At 46.7% G+C, this 15,935-nt stretch overlaps 1 protein-coding gene across 1 annotated transcript; it reads right to left on the reverse strand.

Annotated features, from left to right (window-relative positions):
• Positions 1 to 10,752: 10,752 nt before the first annotated feature.
• Positions 10,753 to 15,246, reverse strand: LOC140424692 (transcriptional repressor scratch 1-like). The gene is made up of 2 exons (XM_072507976.1): positions 14,591 to 15,246; positions 10,753 to 13,153 (listed from the first exon to the last, which is right to left on the reverse strand). The coding sequence occupies exons 1-2, from the start codon at positions 14,742 to 14,744 to the stop codon at positions 12,426 to 12,428; spliced, it is 882 nt and encodes a 293-aa protein (XP_072364077.1). The 5' UTR covers positions 14,745 to 15,246; the 3' UTR covers positions 10,753 to 12,425.
• Positions 15,247 to 15,935: the final 689 nt, after the last annotated feature.

The raw sequence follows: 15,935 nt of genomic DNA on the forward strand, positions 1-15,935 counted from the left end.
GTGTTGACTATCTCTAATCAAATTATTCCTTTCCAGATGATTATACATCCTATCTCTTATAAACCTTTCCAAGATTTTGCCCACAACAGAAGTAAGGCTCACTGGTCTATAGTTACCGGGGTTGTCTCTACTCCCCTTCTTGAAGAAGGGGACAACATTTGCGATCCTCCAGTCTTCTGGCACTATTCCTGTAGACAAAGATGACTTAAAGATCAAAGCCAAAGGCTCAACAATCTCCTCCCTAGCTTCCCATAGAATCCTAGGGCAAATCCCATCCGGCCCAGGGGACTTATCTATTTTCACACTTTCCAGAATTGCTAACACCTCCTCCTTATGAACCTCAAGCCCTTCTAGTCTAGTAGCCTCAATCTCAGTATTCTCCTCGACAACATTGTCTTTTTCCTGCGTGAGTACTGACAAAAAATATTCATTTAGCACCTCTCCTATCACCTCGGACTCCAAGCACAACTTCCCACTACTGTCCTTGACTGACCCTACTCTTACCCTAGTCATTCTTTTATTCCTGACATATCTATAGAACGCTTTAGGGTTATCCTTGATCTGACCTGCCAAAGACTTCTCATGTCCCCTCCTGGCTCTTCTTAGCTCTCTCTTTAGGTCCTTCCTAGCTAACTTGTAACTCTCGAGTGCCCTAACTGAACCTTCATGTCTCATATTTAATAAGCCTCCTTCTTCCTCTTGACAAGTGTTTCGACTGCTTTAGTAAACCACGGTTCCCTTGCTCGACCACTTCCTCCCTGTCTGACAGGTACATACTTATCAAGGTCACGCAGTAGCTGTTCCTTGAACAAGCTCCACATTTCCATTGTGCCCATCCCCTGAAGTTTTCCTCTCCACCCAATGTATCCTAAGTCTTGCCTCATCGCATCATAATTGCCTTTCCCCCAGATATAACTCTTGCCCTCGGTATATACCTATCCCTTTCCATCACTAAAGTAAACGTAATCGAATTGTAGTCACTATCACCAAAGTGCTCACCTACCTCTAAACTGAGCACCTGTCCTGGTTCATTACCCAGCACCAAATCCAATATGGCCTCGCCTCTCGTTGGCCTATCTACATACTGTGTCAGGAAACCCTCCTGCACACATTGGACAAAAACGGACCCAACTAAAGTACTCGAACTATAGTGTTTCCAGTCAATATTTGAAAAGTTGAAGTCCCCCATAACAACTACCCTGTTGCTTTCGCTCCTATCCAGAATCATCTTTGCAATCCTTTCCTCTACATCTCTGGAACTTTTCGGAGACCTATAGAAAACCCCTAACAGGGTGACCTCTCCTTTCCTGTTTCTAACCTCAGCCCATACTACCTCAGTAGACGAGTCCTCATCAAACGTCCTTTCTGCCACCGTAATACTGTCCTTGACTAACAATGCCACCCCTCCCCCTCTTTTACCACCTTCCCTGAGCTTACTGAAATAGCTAAACCCCGGCACCTGCAACAACCATTCCTGTCCCTGCTCTATCCATGTCTCCGAAATGGCTACAACATCGATGTCCCAGGTACCAACCCATGCCGCAAGTTCACCCACCTTATTCCGAATGCTCCTGGCATCAAAGAAGACACACTTTAAATCACCTTCCTGCCTGCCGGTACACTCCTGCAACTTTGAAATCTTAAACATGACCTCACTGCTCTCAACCTCCTGTATACTGGAGCTACAATTCAGGTTCCCATGCCTCTGCTGAACTAGTTTAAACCCTCCATAAGAGCATTAGCAAATTTCCCCCCCAGGATACTGGTACCCCTCTGGTCCAGGTGTAGACCATCCCATTTGTAGAGGTCCCGCCGACCTCAGAATGAGCCCCAATTATCCAGAAATCTGAAACCCTCCCTCCTGCACCATCCCTGTAGCCACGTGTTCAACTCCTCTCTCCCTATTCCTCGTCTCGCTATCACGTGGCACGGGTAACAACCCAGAGATAATAACTCTGTTTGTCCTAGATCTAAGTTTCCACCCTAGCCCCCTGAATTCCTGCCTTACATTCCTATTCCTTTTCCTACCTATGTCATTGGTACCTATGTGGACCACGACTTGGGACTGCTCCCCCTCCCCCTTAAGGATCCCGAAAACACAATCCAAGACATCACGCACCCTGGCACCTGGGATGCAACACACCAACCACGAGTCTCTCTCGTTCCCACAGAATCTCCTATCTATCCCCCTAACTATGGAGTCTCCAATGACTAATGCTCTACTCCTCTTCCCCCTTCCCTTCTGAGCAACAGGGACAGAGTCTGTGCCAGAGGCCTGTACCCCATGGCTTACCCCTGGTAAGTCCACCCTCCCCCAACAGTATCCAAAGCGGTATACTTGTTACTAAGTGGAACGACCACAGGGGATCCCTGTACTGACTGCTTCCTCCCAGCCCCTCTCACCGTCACCCATCTATCTTTATTTTTCAGAGTAACTACATCCCTGAAGCTTCTATCTATGACCACCTCTGCCTCCTGAATGATCCGAAGTTCACCCAGCTCCAGCTCCAGTTCCCTAACACGGTTTCTGAGGAGCTGGAGATGGGTGCACTTCCCACAGATGAAATCAGCAGGGGCACTGACGGTGTCCCTCACCTCAAACATTCTGCGGATCTCTCCGGATCGTTAGTCTTGGCTTCTAGATCACTAATCTAGTAACATTACCTATGCACTACCGTAACCCAGAAAAACACACAAACAGAGCATTGGGACCCAACACAGATCCATGCCAGTATCTGTCCTTCCCTGTACCTTCCCTGCATCCCAGCTAGATAAAAAAAGAAAAAGAAATAAAGAGCTTACCTGTTATTCACTCCCCTTCTCAGCAAGCATTCACTCAGCAACCTCTGTGCCCCGTATGATAACACCTGAGGGAAAATAAAATAAAAACTACTTACCAGTCACCAGCCAAACCCTTACCTGCAGGCTGTGAAGTCACGGTTTAACTTTGTTCTACTTCTACCTGCCCTCGAACCTTCCTCTTGATCTTTACAGCGGTTGTTTTTTTTTTTGGTTAGGGGAGGGGGTAGGGAGGGAAACATTGAAGAAGTGTTTCGGGTTTAAGTGTCACTTGACAACAGCTCCTCCACAAACCACCTTCAAGTTAGGGTGAGCACACGGACGTAGGCAAATTTCCCCCGCAACAGCCAATCAGCAGCTCCGCTCTACTGCCCTCTGCTGGATGCTTGTCTTCACTTGAACAGCTAGGGTCTCTTGCTCAGGTACACTGTCAGGTGATTAGAAGGACGGCATTGTGCTGCCACATGGCACCGAGGACCCGGGTTTGATCCCAGCCCCGGGTCACTGTCCCCGTGGAGTTTGCACATTCTCCCCATGTCTGCGTGGGTCTCACCCCCACAACCCAAAGATGTGCAGGTTAGGTGGATTGACCACGCTAAATTGCCCCTTAATTGGAAAAAAATAATTGGGTACTCTAAGTATATAAGCAAAAAAAAAGTATAAGTGATTAGCATAATGTGAAGCTGGATAGTCAGATGAGGGAGAAAGGAGTAGAAACGTTGAGTTGGAGGAGGAAGGGTACGTGGGAACTCATGGACAGATACTGGCATGGATCTGTGTTGGGTCCCAATGCTCTGTGTGTTTTTCTGGGTTACGGTAGTGCATAGGTAATGTTACTAGATTAGTGATCTAGAAGCCGAGACTAAAAATCCGGAGAGGTGAATTCAAACCCCTGCCACAACAAGTGTGGATTCAGTTCATTCTATGAATTGGAATACTCAGTTTTGGTGACCATTAGACTGCTATATCTGATTGTCGTAAACCACATTGAGTTCGTTAATTTTCTTTAGGGAAGGAAACCTGCTCTGGCCTAAAAATGTGGCTCCAGATCCAAAGTCATTGACTCCTAACTGTGCCCCGGGTAGTCCAGCAAATTGTATCTCAAGGGCAATTCAGAATGCACAATAAATGCTGAGCTTGCCAAGTAATGCCACATCTGGTGAATGAAGAAAAGGAGAATAAGACTATGTAATACAAGCATGCGGCCACTCGGCTTCACCATTCAATAAGATCATGGCTGACCTGATTGTAACCCCAACTCCACATTCCTGTCTACTCCTGATAACCTTTCATCCCCACTTTTTAATCAAGAATCTATCAAGCTTTGCCTTAAAAATATTCAAAGTTTCTGTTTCTACTTCCTTTTGAGGGAGTTCCAGAAACTCACGCCCCTCTGAGAGAAAAATATCCTTCTCATCTCTGTCTTAAATGAGTGACCCCTTATTTTCAAACAGTGACCCCTCATTCTAGATTCTCCCACAAGAGGGAATATTCTCTCCACATCCACCCTGCCAATACCCCTCAGGATTTTACATGTTTCAATCAAGTTGCCTCTTACTCTTTTAAACTCCAGCGGATAAAAGCCTAACTTTCCTCATTAGCCAACACACCCATTCCAGGAAAACCTTCTTTGAGCTGCTTCCAATGCATTGACATCAACCTAAAATAAGGAGCCCAATATTGTATACAATACTCCAAATATGGTCTCACCAATATTGAAGCATAGCCCCCCTACTTTTGTATTCAATTCTCCTCACGATAACATTCTATTAGCTTTCCTAATTACTTGCTGTACCTGCATACAAACGTTTTGTGATTCATGCACTGGGACACCCCGATTCCTCTACATCTCAGAGCTCTGCAATCTCTCACCATTTTGATAATATGTCTCTTTTTTTTTTTCCTGCCGAAATGGACAATTTCTCATTTTCCCAAACTATACTCCAGTTGCCAGATTTTTGCCCATTCGTGTAACCTATTCCTGTCCCTCTGTAGCCTCCCTACGCCCTCTTCACAATGTACTTTCTTTTGTGTCATCAGAAAATTTAGCAACCATAACTTCAGTCCCTTCATCCAAGTCACTTATATTAATTGTAAAACGTCAGGCACCAGAACAGATCCCTGTGGCACACCACTCGTTACATCTTGTCAATCAGAAAAATACCCATTTATACCTACTCTCAGTTTCCTTTTCACCAGCCAATCTTCTATCCCTGCCTAGCTATTACCCACTATGCCATGAGCTTTTATTTTTCACAATAATCGGATCAGATATCTTCTGGAAATCTAAGTACAGCACATCCACCAGTTCCCCTTTATCCACAGCACATGTTACTTCTTCAAAGAACGCCTATAAATTGGTTAAACATTATTTTCCTTTCACGAACCATGTTGACTCTGACTAATTACCTGGACTTTTTCCAAGTACCCTGACATACACTGTTGGTGCTGAATTATATTGATTGGGGGAATTGGGGGCTGGTCATTCCTGGTCTCTTCCAAGTGAGCAAGCCTTAGATATAGTTGTGCCCTAAAGTTGTGTGGCTATTGGATGTGGGAACTGACGTTGATCCATACATCACTGCCCTACATGTGTGGATTTGGTGATGGCAGTGTTCAATGTGAGGCCCATCATGGGTGATCAATCTGCCGACAATCGATAGCTAAGTGCACAAATGAAGGTTGACCACCCGCCTGAGGATTCAAAATGGAGCCATTCTTACAGAAACCTCGGAATCAGTACGCTGAGGGGAATAGGAGAGAAAGCTGTGGAAAGTACGATGAAGGCAGTGAACAGAAACCTAACTGATTTGGAATGGACTGCGCTCCAGAAATCTGCAACATCATTGGAAAATATTCTGATCTCCAGATCCTCTTGTGGTTAAGCAACATGATACCCACAGCTTACGGTAACCTGCTTATTCTACATTATCACTGCCTCTGAGCACTTAAAACAGGTTTCATGTTGGTTCTCAATCTTCTTTTCATCAAGTAGTTGAGTTTAATACCTTAAGGTTATCCCCCTTAGTTGGTTTTCAACCCACGATCTTGACCTTGTTATTCACACCTGAATTGTCCTAAATAAGTCAATACCTCTTTGAGGTAAAAAAAAAGTCCAAATTCTGGATCTCTCTTCATGTGGATCTCATGCAGGTTCTGATAATCTGGTTTGACTTTTAGTTAAAACTCTGAGATGCACCCCATTACTTAATCAACTTTATTGACAAGTCTTGCTTTGTTTGAATTCATTGGTTTCCTTTATTCATTCATGAATTGTGGGCATCCACTGGCTGGACCCGTTTGTGTTGCCCATCCCTAATTGCTCTTGAACTGAGCAGCTCATTCAGCCACTTCAGAGGGCAGTTAAGAGGCAACCACATCGCTGTGGGTCAGGAGTCACATCTCGGCCAGGCGGGGTAAGGACGGCAGATTTCTTCTTCCCTAAAGGACATTAGTGATCCAGATGGATCTCATGACCATCACTACTGAGTCTAGCTTTATATTCCAGATTCACCCATTTCATTCAAGCTTCACCAGCTGCTGTACTGGGGTTTGAACCCATGTCCCCATACACTAGCCTGGAATACCAAAATAAAACCAGCAAGTGCTGAAGAAACTCAGCAGATCTGGCAGCATCTGTGGAGAGAGAGAAACAGTAAATGCTTCAGGTGCAATATGGCTCTTCAGAACTGGATTCGTATCCAGTGACCTGACAACTTCACCACCATCACCCCGAAGCTATAGATTCTTCCCTCTTCCCTATTTTTTACCAATGACAACATTGCTTGTATGTCTCTCCTGTACATATGTGGAAACACTTTGCCTCTATCTACATTGGACCATCATGCACTAGATCTGCTACTATCCCTATCAGGGCTGTTGGCCATCCCTATGCCAATAACATGGTTTTATGGCTGGACAATACCATGAAGTTTGAGAATATTACTGACCAATAAGGTAAGAAACAAAGAACAAAGGACAATACAGCACAGGAACAAGCCCTTCGGCCCTCCAAGCCTGCGCCGATCACGTGTCCTATCTAGCCTGTATCCTTCTATACCCTATCTGTTCCTGTGTCCATCCAGATAAGTCTTAAAGGTCACTAATGTATCTGCCTCAGCCATCTCACTTGGCAATGCGTTCCAGGCCACCACAACCCTCTGTGTAAAAAACTTCCCCTGTACACCCCCCATAATGTTAAAGTTCAAATCATAATGAGGAACTAATTAGGAATGATTCTTTATGGTGTCACTAAAACCTTCCTCGACATATTCCCCACAAACACGCTTATCCCGATGCCATGTTCTAACTTTTATAGAATCTTATCAGACGGCCATTCGGCATGTTGCTGATGTCTCTTTGAAATACCAATGGAATTTGTCCCATTCAGCAGCTCTTCCCCATCACCCTGACAATGTTTCCTTGATGATGGGATCAACCTCAATTGCCCTATCGCCTGCACAGTCCAAACCACCACAACTCCCTGTGCAACTAGAAACTCTCCCCATCTCCCCCTTTGTCCATTCTCCTCAATCTGTGTCCCTTCGGTTCCCCACCGTCCTGCCGACTGTAAACAGTTTCTCCTTCTTTACACCATCAAAGGCAACCACTGGCACAGTGGTTAGCACTGCTGCCTCACAGCGCCAGGGACCCAGGTTCAATTCCGGCCTTGGGTGACTCTGTGCAACATTCTCCCAATGGTTGCGTGGGTTTCGTCCGGGTGCTCCGGTTTCCTCCCACTGTCCAAAGATCTGCAGGTTCATAGAATCATGGAATCATAGAATTTGCAGTGCAGAAGGAGGCCATTCATTCCATCGAATCTTCTCCGGCCCTTGGAAAGAGCACCCTACCAAAGCCCATACCACCACCCTTTTCCCCGTAACCAGTAACCCCCCCCCTTTTGGGGGCACTAACGAGCAATTTTAGCATGGCCAATCCACCCAACCTACACGTCTTTGGACTGTGGGAGGAAACCGGAGCACCCGGAGGAAACCCACGCACACACGGGGAGGATGTGCAGACTCCGCACAGACAGTGACCCAAGCCGGAATCGAACCTGGGACCCTGGAGCTGTGAAGCAACAGTGCCAACCACGGTGCTAGCGTGCTGGGGTAGGGTGGGGGAGTGGGCTTGGTAGGGTGCTCTTTCAGAAGGTCGATGCAGACTCGATGGGCCTAAGGAGCAATTCCGCTTCAGAACTGTATGAATCCTATGTTCTGCATTCCAATCACATTACGTGGCATTTAATGGCAGGAGATTCAAATATTTTATTTGATAAATTAATAAGCAATTTCCGTGGAAATCCCACCCAAACTCTACCGCTGATAGAAGATCTAAATGTGTCATTGTACAACTCTACATAGCCAACACCACCCCCCCCCCCCCCCCAACTCTCTACTCATTACTCTCCATCTCAGAGCCCAATCTCTGAACTGGGTGAGCCAGCTCTGATGGCACTGTGGGGCCACTCGGAAGGGTTGGTTCGTGCTCAGTAACCAGCACTGTACCAGCCACTGGACTCCAGTGTAGGCGATGAATCCAGGCAAATAGGTGTTGTGGGCAGCGTCATTGACCAGGATTCGGTGCTGCTTGCCCAAGCACATTCATCCTGGATGCTTACAGCCTGTGGCCTTGTCAAGTCTGGCTGTCCCCTTCCCACAGTGAGAAGACACAACAGAGCTGAACAGCGACTTGAAACATGCAGGCAATGATTGATCTGTAGGGATTATATTCCTCCCATGAATGAACTTCCACTCGAGCTGGTGCGATGCCCCTCTCTGCAGCCATCTGCCTATCAGTTTCTCCTCAATTTCACACCAATCCAACCAGGGCAATGGTTTAGGAACAAGCTTTTAAACTACTGATCACCCTGAAGATATCTCTTGTGTTTTCCCCTCTTTGCCTCTCTTTCGTTCTCTGTCTCTCTGCTTACTTTGTCTCTCTCACTTCCTCGCTGCGCCTGCCTCTCTCTTACTCTCCCTCTCTGTCTCCCTCCCTCGCTTTCTCTCGATCCTCCTCTCTCCCGCTTTTCCCGTTGCCTCTATTTTCTCTCCTCTATCTCTATCTGCTACATGATCTTTCCCTTTCTCCTTTGCTCTGTCTCCCTCTCTAAGTCTATCTCTCCGTGTCTCTATCTCTCCGTGTCTCTATCTCTCTGTGTCTCTATCTCTCTGTGTCTCTTTGTCTCTATCTGTGTCTTTATCTGTTTCTCTTTTTGTCTGTGTGTGTCCCTCTGTGTCTCTCTCTCTGTCTCTGTTTCTCTCTCTGTGTCTCTCTCGGTCTCTGTGTCTGTCTCTGTGTCTCTTTCGGTCTCTGTCTCTGTGTCTCTTTCGGTCTCTGTCTCTGTGACTCTGTCTCTGTCTCTGTGTCTCTGTCTCTGTGTCTCTCTCGGTCTCTGTCTCTGTGTCTCTGTCTCTGTCTCTGTGTCTCTCTCGGTCTCTGTCTCGGTGTCTGTGTCTCTGTGTCTCTGTCTCTCGGTCTCTGTCTCTGTGTCTCTCTCGGTCTCTGTCTCTGTGTCTCTCTCGGTCTCTGTCTCTGTGTCTCTCTGTCTCTGTATCTGTGTCTCTGTGTCTCTGTCTCTGTGTCTCTATCTCTGTGTCTCTCTCTGTGTCTCTCTCGGTCTCTGTCTCGGTGTCTCTGTCTCTGTCTCTGTGTCTCTGTCTCTGTGTCTCTCTCGGTCTCTGTCTCCGTGTCTCTGTCTCTGTGTCTCTGTCTCTGTGTCTCTCTCGGTCTCTGTCTCTGTGTCTGTGTCTCTGTGTCTGTGGCTCTGTCTCTGTGTCTCTGTCTCTGTGTCTCTCTCGGTCTCTGTCTCTGTGTCTCTCTCGGTCTCTGTCTCTGTGTCTCTGTCTCTGTGTCTCTCTCAGTCTCTGTCTCTGTGTCTCTCTCGGTCTCTGTGTCTCTGTCTCTGTGTCTCTCTCGGTCTCTGTGTCTCTGTCTCTGTCTCTGCGTCCCTGTCTCTGTCTCTGCGTCTCTGTCTCTGTCTCTGTGTCTCTCTCTTTCTCTCTGCCTCTCTTTTTCCCTCTGCCGTGTTTTGCCTCTCGTCATCCATTTCTCTTTCTCCGCGACTCTCTCTCCCTTCCTCTCTCTGTCTGTCTCCCCCCTTTATCGCCATGTCTCTCCCTTTCACCCCCCCCCCCCCGCCCCACTCTCTGTACAGAACAAGAGAAAGTCAAATCGATCCAGACATTGGGCAATAATCGGATGTTGCTGCAGATCCTAACTGCACTGCTCTGCACTCGAACCACTGGTCTGTGAGGTGAAGGGTCACAACAACCAGTGATTGGAGTATTATCCTATCTTTGTCCTGGACCTTTAACAATTCCTATTAAAAGAAAAACAGCTGGAAAATAGGGATTGCAGCGAAGCCTTTTTAAAATGGGGGAAAGCGACAGAGGGACAATAGATGAGAGATCAGATCTGGTCTCACCCATCACTGAATCCACAATCACATTGTTTTAAGATCAAAGTCTGGAGTTGCGGGTCCTGAGGGTCGCTGGCATCTTCCGTGGGGGGGGGGGGGGGGGGTTGCAAAAGGCAGAGGTTGCACATCGATTGTTGAATAGATTGTGTCGGGAGGGGAGGTGCTGGGGTGGAGATGGGAGGATTGGGAGGGGAGATGAGATGTACACAGATGTCTGACTGTAGCTATTGTAACAGGATCAGCGCCCGGGGTGGAGGGGGAAGGGTGGTGGTGGCGGGGGTAGAACCGGCCGATAATTGTGAGGCCCGGAAAGGTGTCACGTCCTGGCAATTGTTAACACATTCTGACTACGTGACCAGACTACCTATTCGCCAATTGCCATCAAATGGTTTTGAAGAGAAAACCCGTCCACTACCTGTTACAATATCAACCTGTTACTATCCAGGAGCCTGGGGCAAGAACTTTAGCTTCCAATCATTGCCACCAATATTTAATACATCTACAATTGGAAAAATAACAAGGTATACATCATATATTAAGAATTGCCTTTATTAATTCTTATTATTCACTTAAATTATGAAGTACGCCATGATGTCTGATATCATTGTGCTTACAACCGTCATTTCTGATACTGGCTTAAAAATTCCCGTGAAAATTTCCCCCAGAAACTGGGAGGGTTAAACACTTTTTACAATTTGTAAAAATCCTGTTTTTTCTCTTTTTTTAAGTGGCAAATGATATTTACAAGACTCGTCACGCCATACAGCTGACCTGTGTTGGCGTGTCCCTTCAATGGATAATTCTCAGTAATAATTACAATTCCTGCTACCTGAATCTAGGGATCGGATATTTAGTGCTACCGGGTGTAAACCTAAAAATGGAATAAGACAGAGTAAGACTGCGATGGGAGTGCGTTGGAAGTGATTTTACTCTGCGTCTTGTTCATTCAGCGAAAGTCTTTGAATGGCTGGGAGCTGTTCAATCAGCACCTCGAAGGCCAATGGAACGATGGCAGGCAATGTTAACATGGAAGATTCATTTTGTCTTAACTCCTATAAGACTACATTGGAAAGTTCCCTGATATTAATCATTTATTATTATCCTAAATAACTGTGTTACTATTCAGAATACTGGAGTAAAATGTACCTGATTTTGCTGTTTATCCAAATACTATTTTTTTCTCTTAAAAATACCATGCATCAAATAATTATTGCTCTATAGCATATTCCAGGCTCCTACGTGAAATATTGCCCTCAAAACTGACTACATTATTTAATTCTTATGTTTTCTTTTCATCTTCTTGCAAAAAATTCAAAATATAGTTATCTTACAATTGGCATAGATTGAATACTGTAACATGCATACAATGCAAAGAGTTCGACAGAAATAATCGAACCAAAGTTTGTTTCAGCTTCTCCCTCTGAAAGTGGCAAGCGCTTTGGCATGTCAGTAACAGATTGGCAACCTGTTAAATACTGAACCGATTCTGATTCAATAATTAATTGATTCGACAAATAAATCAAGAAAGAAACAAAGTGCAACTCAACAATTCAGAACAAAAACTTCAAATTGTGTTTCAAGTGAGTAATAGTGTGGTGGAGGGTAGGTAAGGGTGTGTGTGGGTTTGTGTGTGTGTGTGTGTGTGTGTATGTGGTGGTGGTGGTGGTGGGGGGGGGGGGGGTGTCAGTGATAGAAAAGGTCAAACAAATTGTCATTGAATAAATACATGAAATAACTCATAACTAAATAAACCATTTTGTTACCGGTAATGTCACCTCAAAGTCGAGGGGGGAGGGGCCTATTTCTGGTCATTGGCAAAAGTACATTATTGTCCTCCGATTTTTTTTAAAAAAAGGTTTGACCTCTTGATAGTTACAAACACCTTGACTGCCCTCGCTGAATTTCAGCGAGTGATTTGGCAAGGATCGAGTGTTCTCTATAGCTTGAGCTAGGAAGTTGCTCTGTGCACAGTCCATTGGAAGATCGCAAAGCCAGATATTATTTGTCTTCAATTCTTTCTTATAGAAAATATTTTTAGATGTGCTCTAACGCGTTGCAATTTTCTCCCCCTCTGGCATTTCGTGTTTCCCTCAGGGTCCCTTTATGTTCGAGGAGTTTGGGGTGATCGGTGGGAGAGGGGTGCCAGGAGCGGGGAGGGGAGGGGGGGGGGTGTTGTTGGGGGGAGGGACAAGGGGAGAGGTGAAGATCAGGCTTCAACTGCGTTCAGTACCGGGACACCGCCTTTAAAACAGGCGGATTCATAATGCTTGTTCAGATAGGACTTCAGAGCAAAGGTCTTGTTGCACCGTTTGCATTTGAAGTGTTTGAAAGCTGAATGAGTTTGCATGTGGGCTCTGAGGTTGGAGCGGTCAGCGAACGCTTTCCCACAGTGAGCACACCCGAATGGCTTCTCCCCGGTGTGAGACCGCATGTGACCTTGGAGGAGCCAGGGTCTGCTGAAGGCTTTGCCGCAGATATCACACTTGTGCTTGAGGTCGTGGGTCAGGAGGTGCATGGCCATGGCTGGCATGGATACATAGACCTTGGCACAGGTCGGACACTTTTTGGCCATCTTACTGTCCAGGCTTCGGTGGGTCTGCTTGTGCCGGCTCAGGTTGGACGAGGTGGCGTAGGTCTTGCCGCACTCGTTGCATGTGTGACGCTGGATTGTGTTCCTGGGGCCGGCAATGGCTTTCCTCCTGGAGCGGCCGTCAGTGATGAAGAAAGCATCCACGGTGTAGCCTTCGCTCACTGCCGCGTCCCCGTTGATGTAGCCGGTTGTAATCTCCGATTGTGGGCTGTCTGGTGGCTCCGAGTCCGGGACTCCGTACTCACCGTGAACCGCTGCATAGATAGGCTCGGGCGAAGACAGTTTAATCGCATTCTGGGGGTCTCCATCATACACGGAAGGCGTGATATAGTCACTGATGTATCCTGCCGATTAAAAATAGAGAGAGAGATGGAGATCTTTGTTCACTTAGAGGTCACGGCAGGAATCATCATGCCCTTAAAAACAGCCTCCTTTTTTTTTGCAGTTTCGGCTATTTATATACCGCAACAAGCAAACTGCAGATTGCAATTTATTTTTAGTAACATTACAACGGGGGACAAAAGCTAAGGCCCATGCGCTATAAATGTAACCCGCCTCACCAAATGACTTCACAGTAAACCAGCCAATAACATGCACATTGCAATTAGCTCCGAGTTGCAGTTTCTGTGTATGTAAGTATATATATAAAATAATTGCATTTAATTCAATTTAAGGACACGCTCGCACACACACACAGAATAAGAGCCATCACAGTGTCTATGAGGGGCGATTGGCCAGTTAGTAGGAACAGGGCCGCATTCCAGTGAAGGAACTCGATCCCCGAGCGATCAACAAGCTGTTCAGTCTCGCTGCTTTTGTAACACCGTCAGATGTGAAATCCAATTTAGACGCAACATTGGGTCAGCGAGATAGACTGCACGGTGCCTGCGATGGCAGGCCCTGCCAATGAAGTCCCATTGTGTCCTTAAGCAAACATTGCAACGCCAAGGGGCAGCGTGGCCCATGGCTCTCCGTGCCGCGTATGTGGCACTAAATAAAGCTACTTGACCATCGCAGCAATGAGAGATTATATGGTGAAATGAACTCAAACCATGCACATCAACAAACGCGCACAGAGATCCTTTGTTAACAGCTAGAGCCGGAGTCAAAGCTAAGGGACAAGTGTAAGTCAGGGCTTCGAATCGATTTTTGTTTGAATTTCATTTGTCTGAAGATGCAACAAGCATGATTGTACTGTTATTAATAATATATTACACAAAGGTTGGTTCCTGGCAGTTGGAGCAAGGAACGGCGCACCGAGGTAGACCATTGCTTGCGCTCATAGATGTACTGCAGTCTTTTCCAACTTTCTCTCCTCTGCCTCTAGGTGCAGCCAGTTGCTACACGCGAGGTTGTCACCTCTTTCAATTTACAAGGCGAACACAGCATCTGCTCCCCCTCTCTCTCTTTTAAACTCCCCCGTTATAAAACTGGGAAGCGAGCGGTATTTGACAAAAGTACAGATTGAAATTAGAGAACCCCCCCTCTCTTTTTTTTTAGATTAAAAGCAAGCGTGAACCCCATTAGGGAACAATGCAATCAATGAAAGCATCATTCTTGGATAAATACCTCAAAATATTACACGCAATGCGTAAAATGCTTACAGAGGCTTATTTTTGCACACATCCCTGATGCAGTTGTTCCAACCAGGAGATTTCCCCCCCCCCCCCCCCCCCGCTTATGTCTGGTGTTAATCTTTGCAAACGCTGTGCGGAGAATAGAGAGGCTGAGAGACGCTGGTGCGGGGCACAGCAACAGATCAAAGGACGGGAAGCATTTACCTTTTTCGTGCAAGCGGGCAGTTAGGCTTCCAACGTTAGTGGTGGCGCGTCTTCCATAAGCGTTATCGTAGTCCGAGGTCGGCGATGGGATGCTGGTTGTAGGAGATGGGAAATCATCAAGCTTGACTTTCTTGACAAGGAAGGAGCGGGGCATGTTTTCCTTCTGCAGATCCGAGTGGAGCAGAGAGCAGGATGTACTTTCAGCACTGGAGAGCTCCAAGCGATTCCGTATGCTTGCTTCGTTGTTGGGGGTGCGGGGGTGTCGGGTGGGTGAGGGAGGGGGGGGGGTGGAGGAAAGAGTCCCGGGTTGTAGTTTCAGAACTGTAGAGCTCTCAGAAGCTGGGATGGGGGAGCCTCGGCTTTGGTTCAGCACCGTGGACAGCTCCCAGCGGCTCCTTACACTGGGGGCAGTCCCGCTTTGCAGTTTCAGCACCGTGGACAGCTCCAGCGGCTCCTGGCACTGGGGCAGTCCCGCTTTGCAGTTTCAGCACCGTGGACAGCTCCCAGCGGCTCCTCACACTGGGACAGACCCGGCTTGCAGTTTCAGCACCGTGGAGAGCTCTCCGCGGCTCTCTGCTCCACTCCTCCCTGAGGCTGGTTGAACGATGAGAATGAATTCTACAGGCTGTGAAGTCAGCAGCTGTAGGTTTTATACAGTCGCGATCAGGTGGTAAATGGAAATGCTTAATTCAGTCCATCAAAAATTCTCTGGGGATCCACATTACGCCAGACGAATTCATTTTTTTGTTTGCTGTCGCCGCACTCTCCATTTCTCCTCCCTCCATTTTTTCCCAAGACTTCCCAGAAGTTGAATGGGAATGGTTGAATCACACAGATCAAAAAGGTTTGATTCCCTGGACTGTGCTGATCGTATTCTGGATGCGGTCTCAACGTCCCATAGCATTTCAGTGTCAGTCTTTGCTGCTGCCTCTTCAGTCTGGAGTTATAGCTTCCCTCCATGAATTGAGTAAATAGTCCAACCTAACAACTCACTCAGTGCAGAAGTGAGGGAGTGCTGCAGTGCCAGAAACTCTGCCTGTCAGACCAAATGCTAAATTGGAACTTTCATTTGCCTGCCCAGTTAAGATCCCATGGTGTTAGATGAATAAGAGCAGGGAATTCCCTTGGTGTCTTGGTTAATAGTCGCAACACAACTAAAAGAGGAAATCTGTGCATTCGAATTTCTGGCTGCTAATTTTGACAGTCTTCTTCCTAGGCACTACCACGGGAGTGAGGATGACTGGCTTCCTGTCCAGTGTGATGGGTTCTGAGATCTGTGGTCTGCAGACTATTCTACACATGGGGCAAGTGGTGTTTGAAGGGTTGGGTAGGTGGGTTGTTTGGA

The sequence above is a fragment of the Scyliorhinus torazame genome, chromosome 6 (assembly GCF_047496885.1).
Source record: "Scyliorhinus torazame isolate Kashiwa2021f chromosome 6, sScyTor2.1, whole genome shotgun sequence".
Taxonomy (NCBI): domain Eukaryota; kingdom Metazoa; phylum Chordata; class Chondrichthyes; order Carcharhiniformes; family Scyliorhinidae; genus Scyliorhinus; species Scyliorhinus torazame.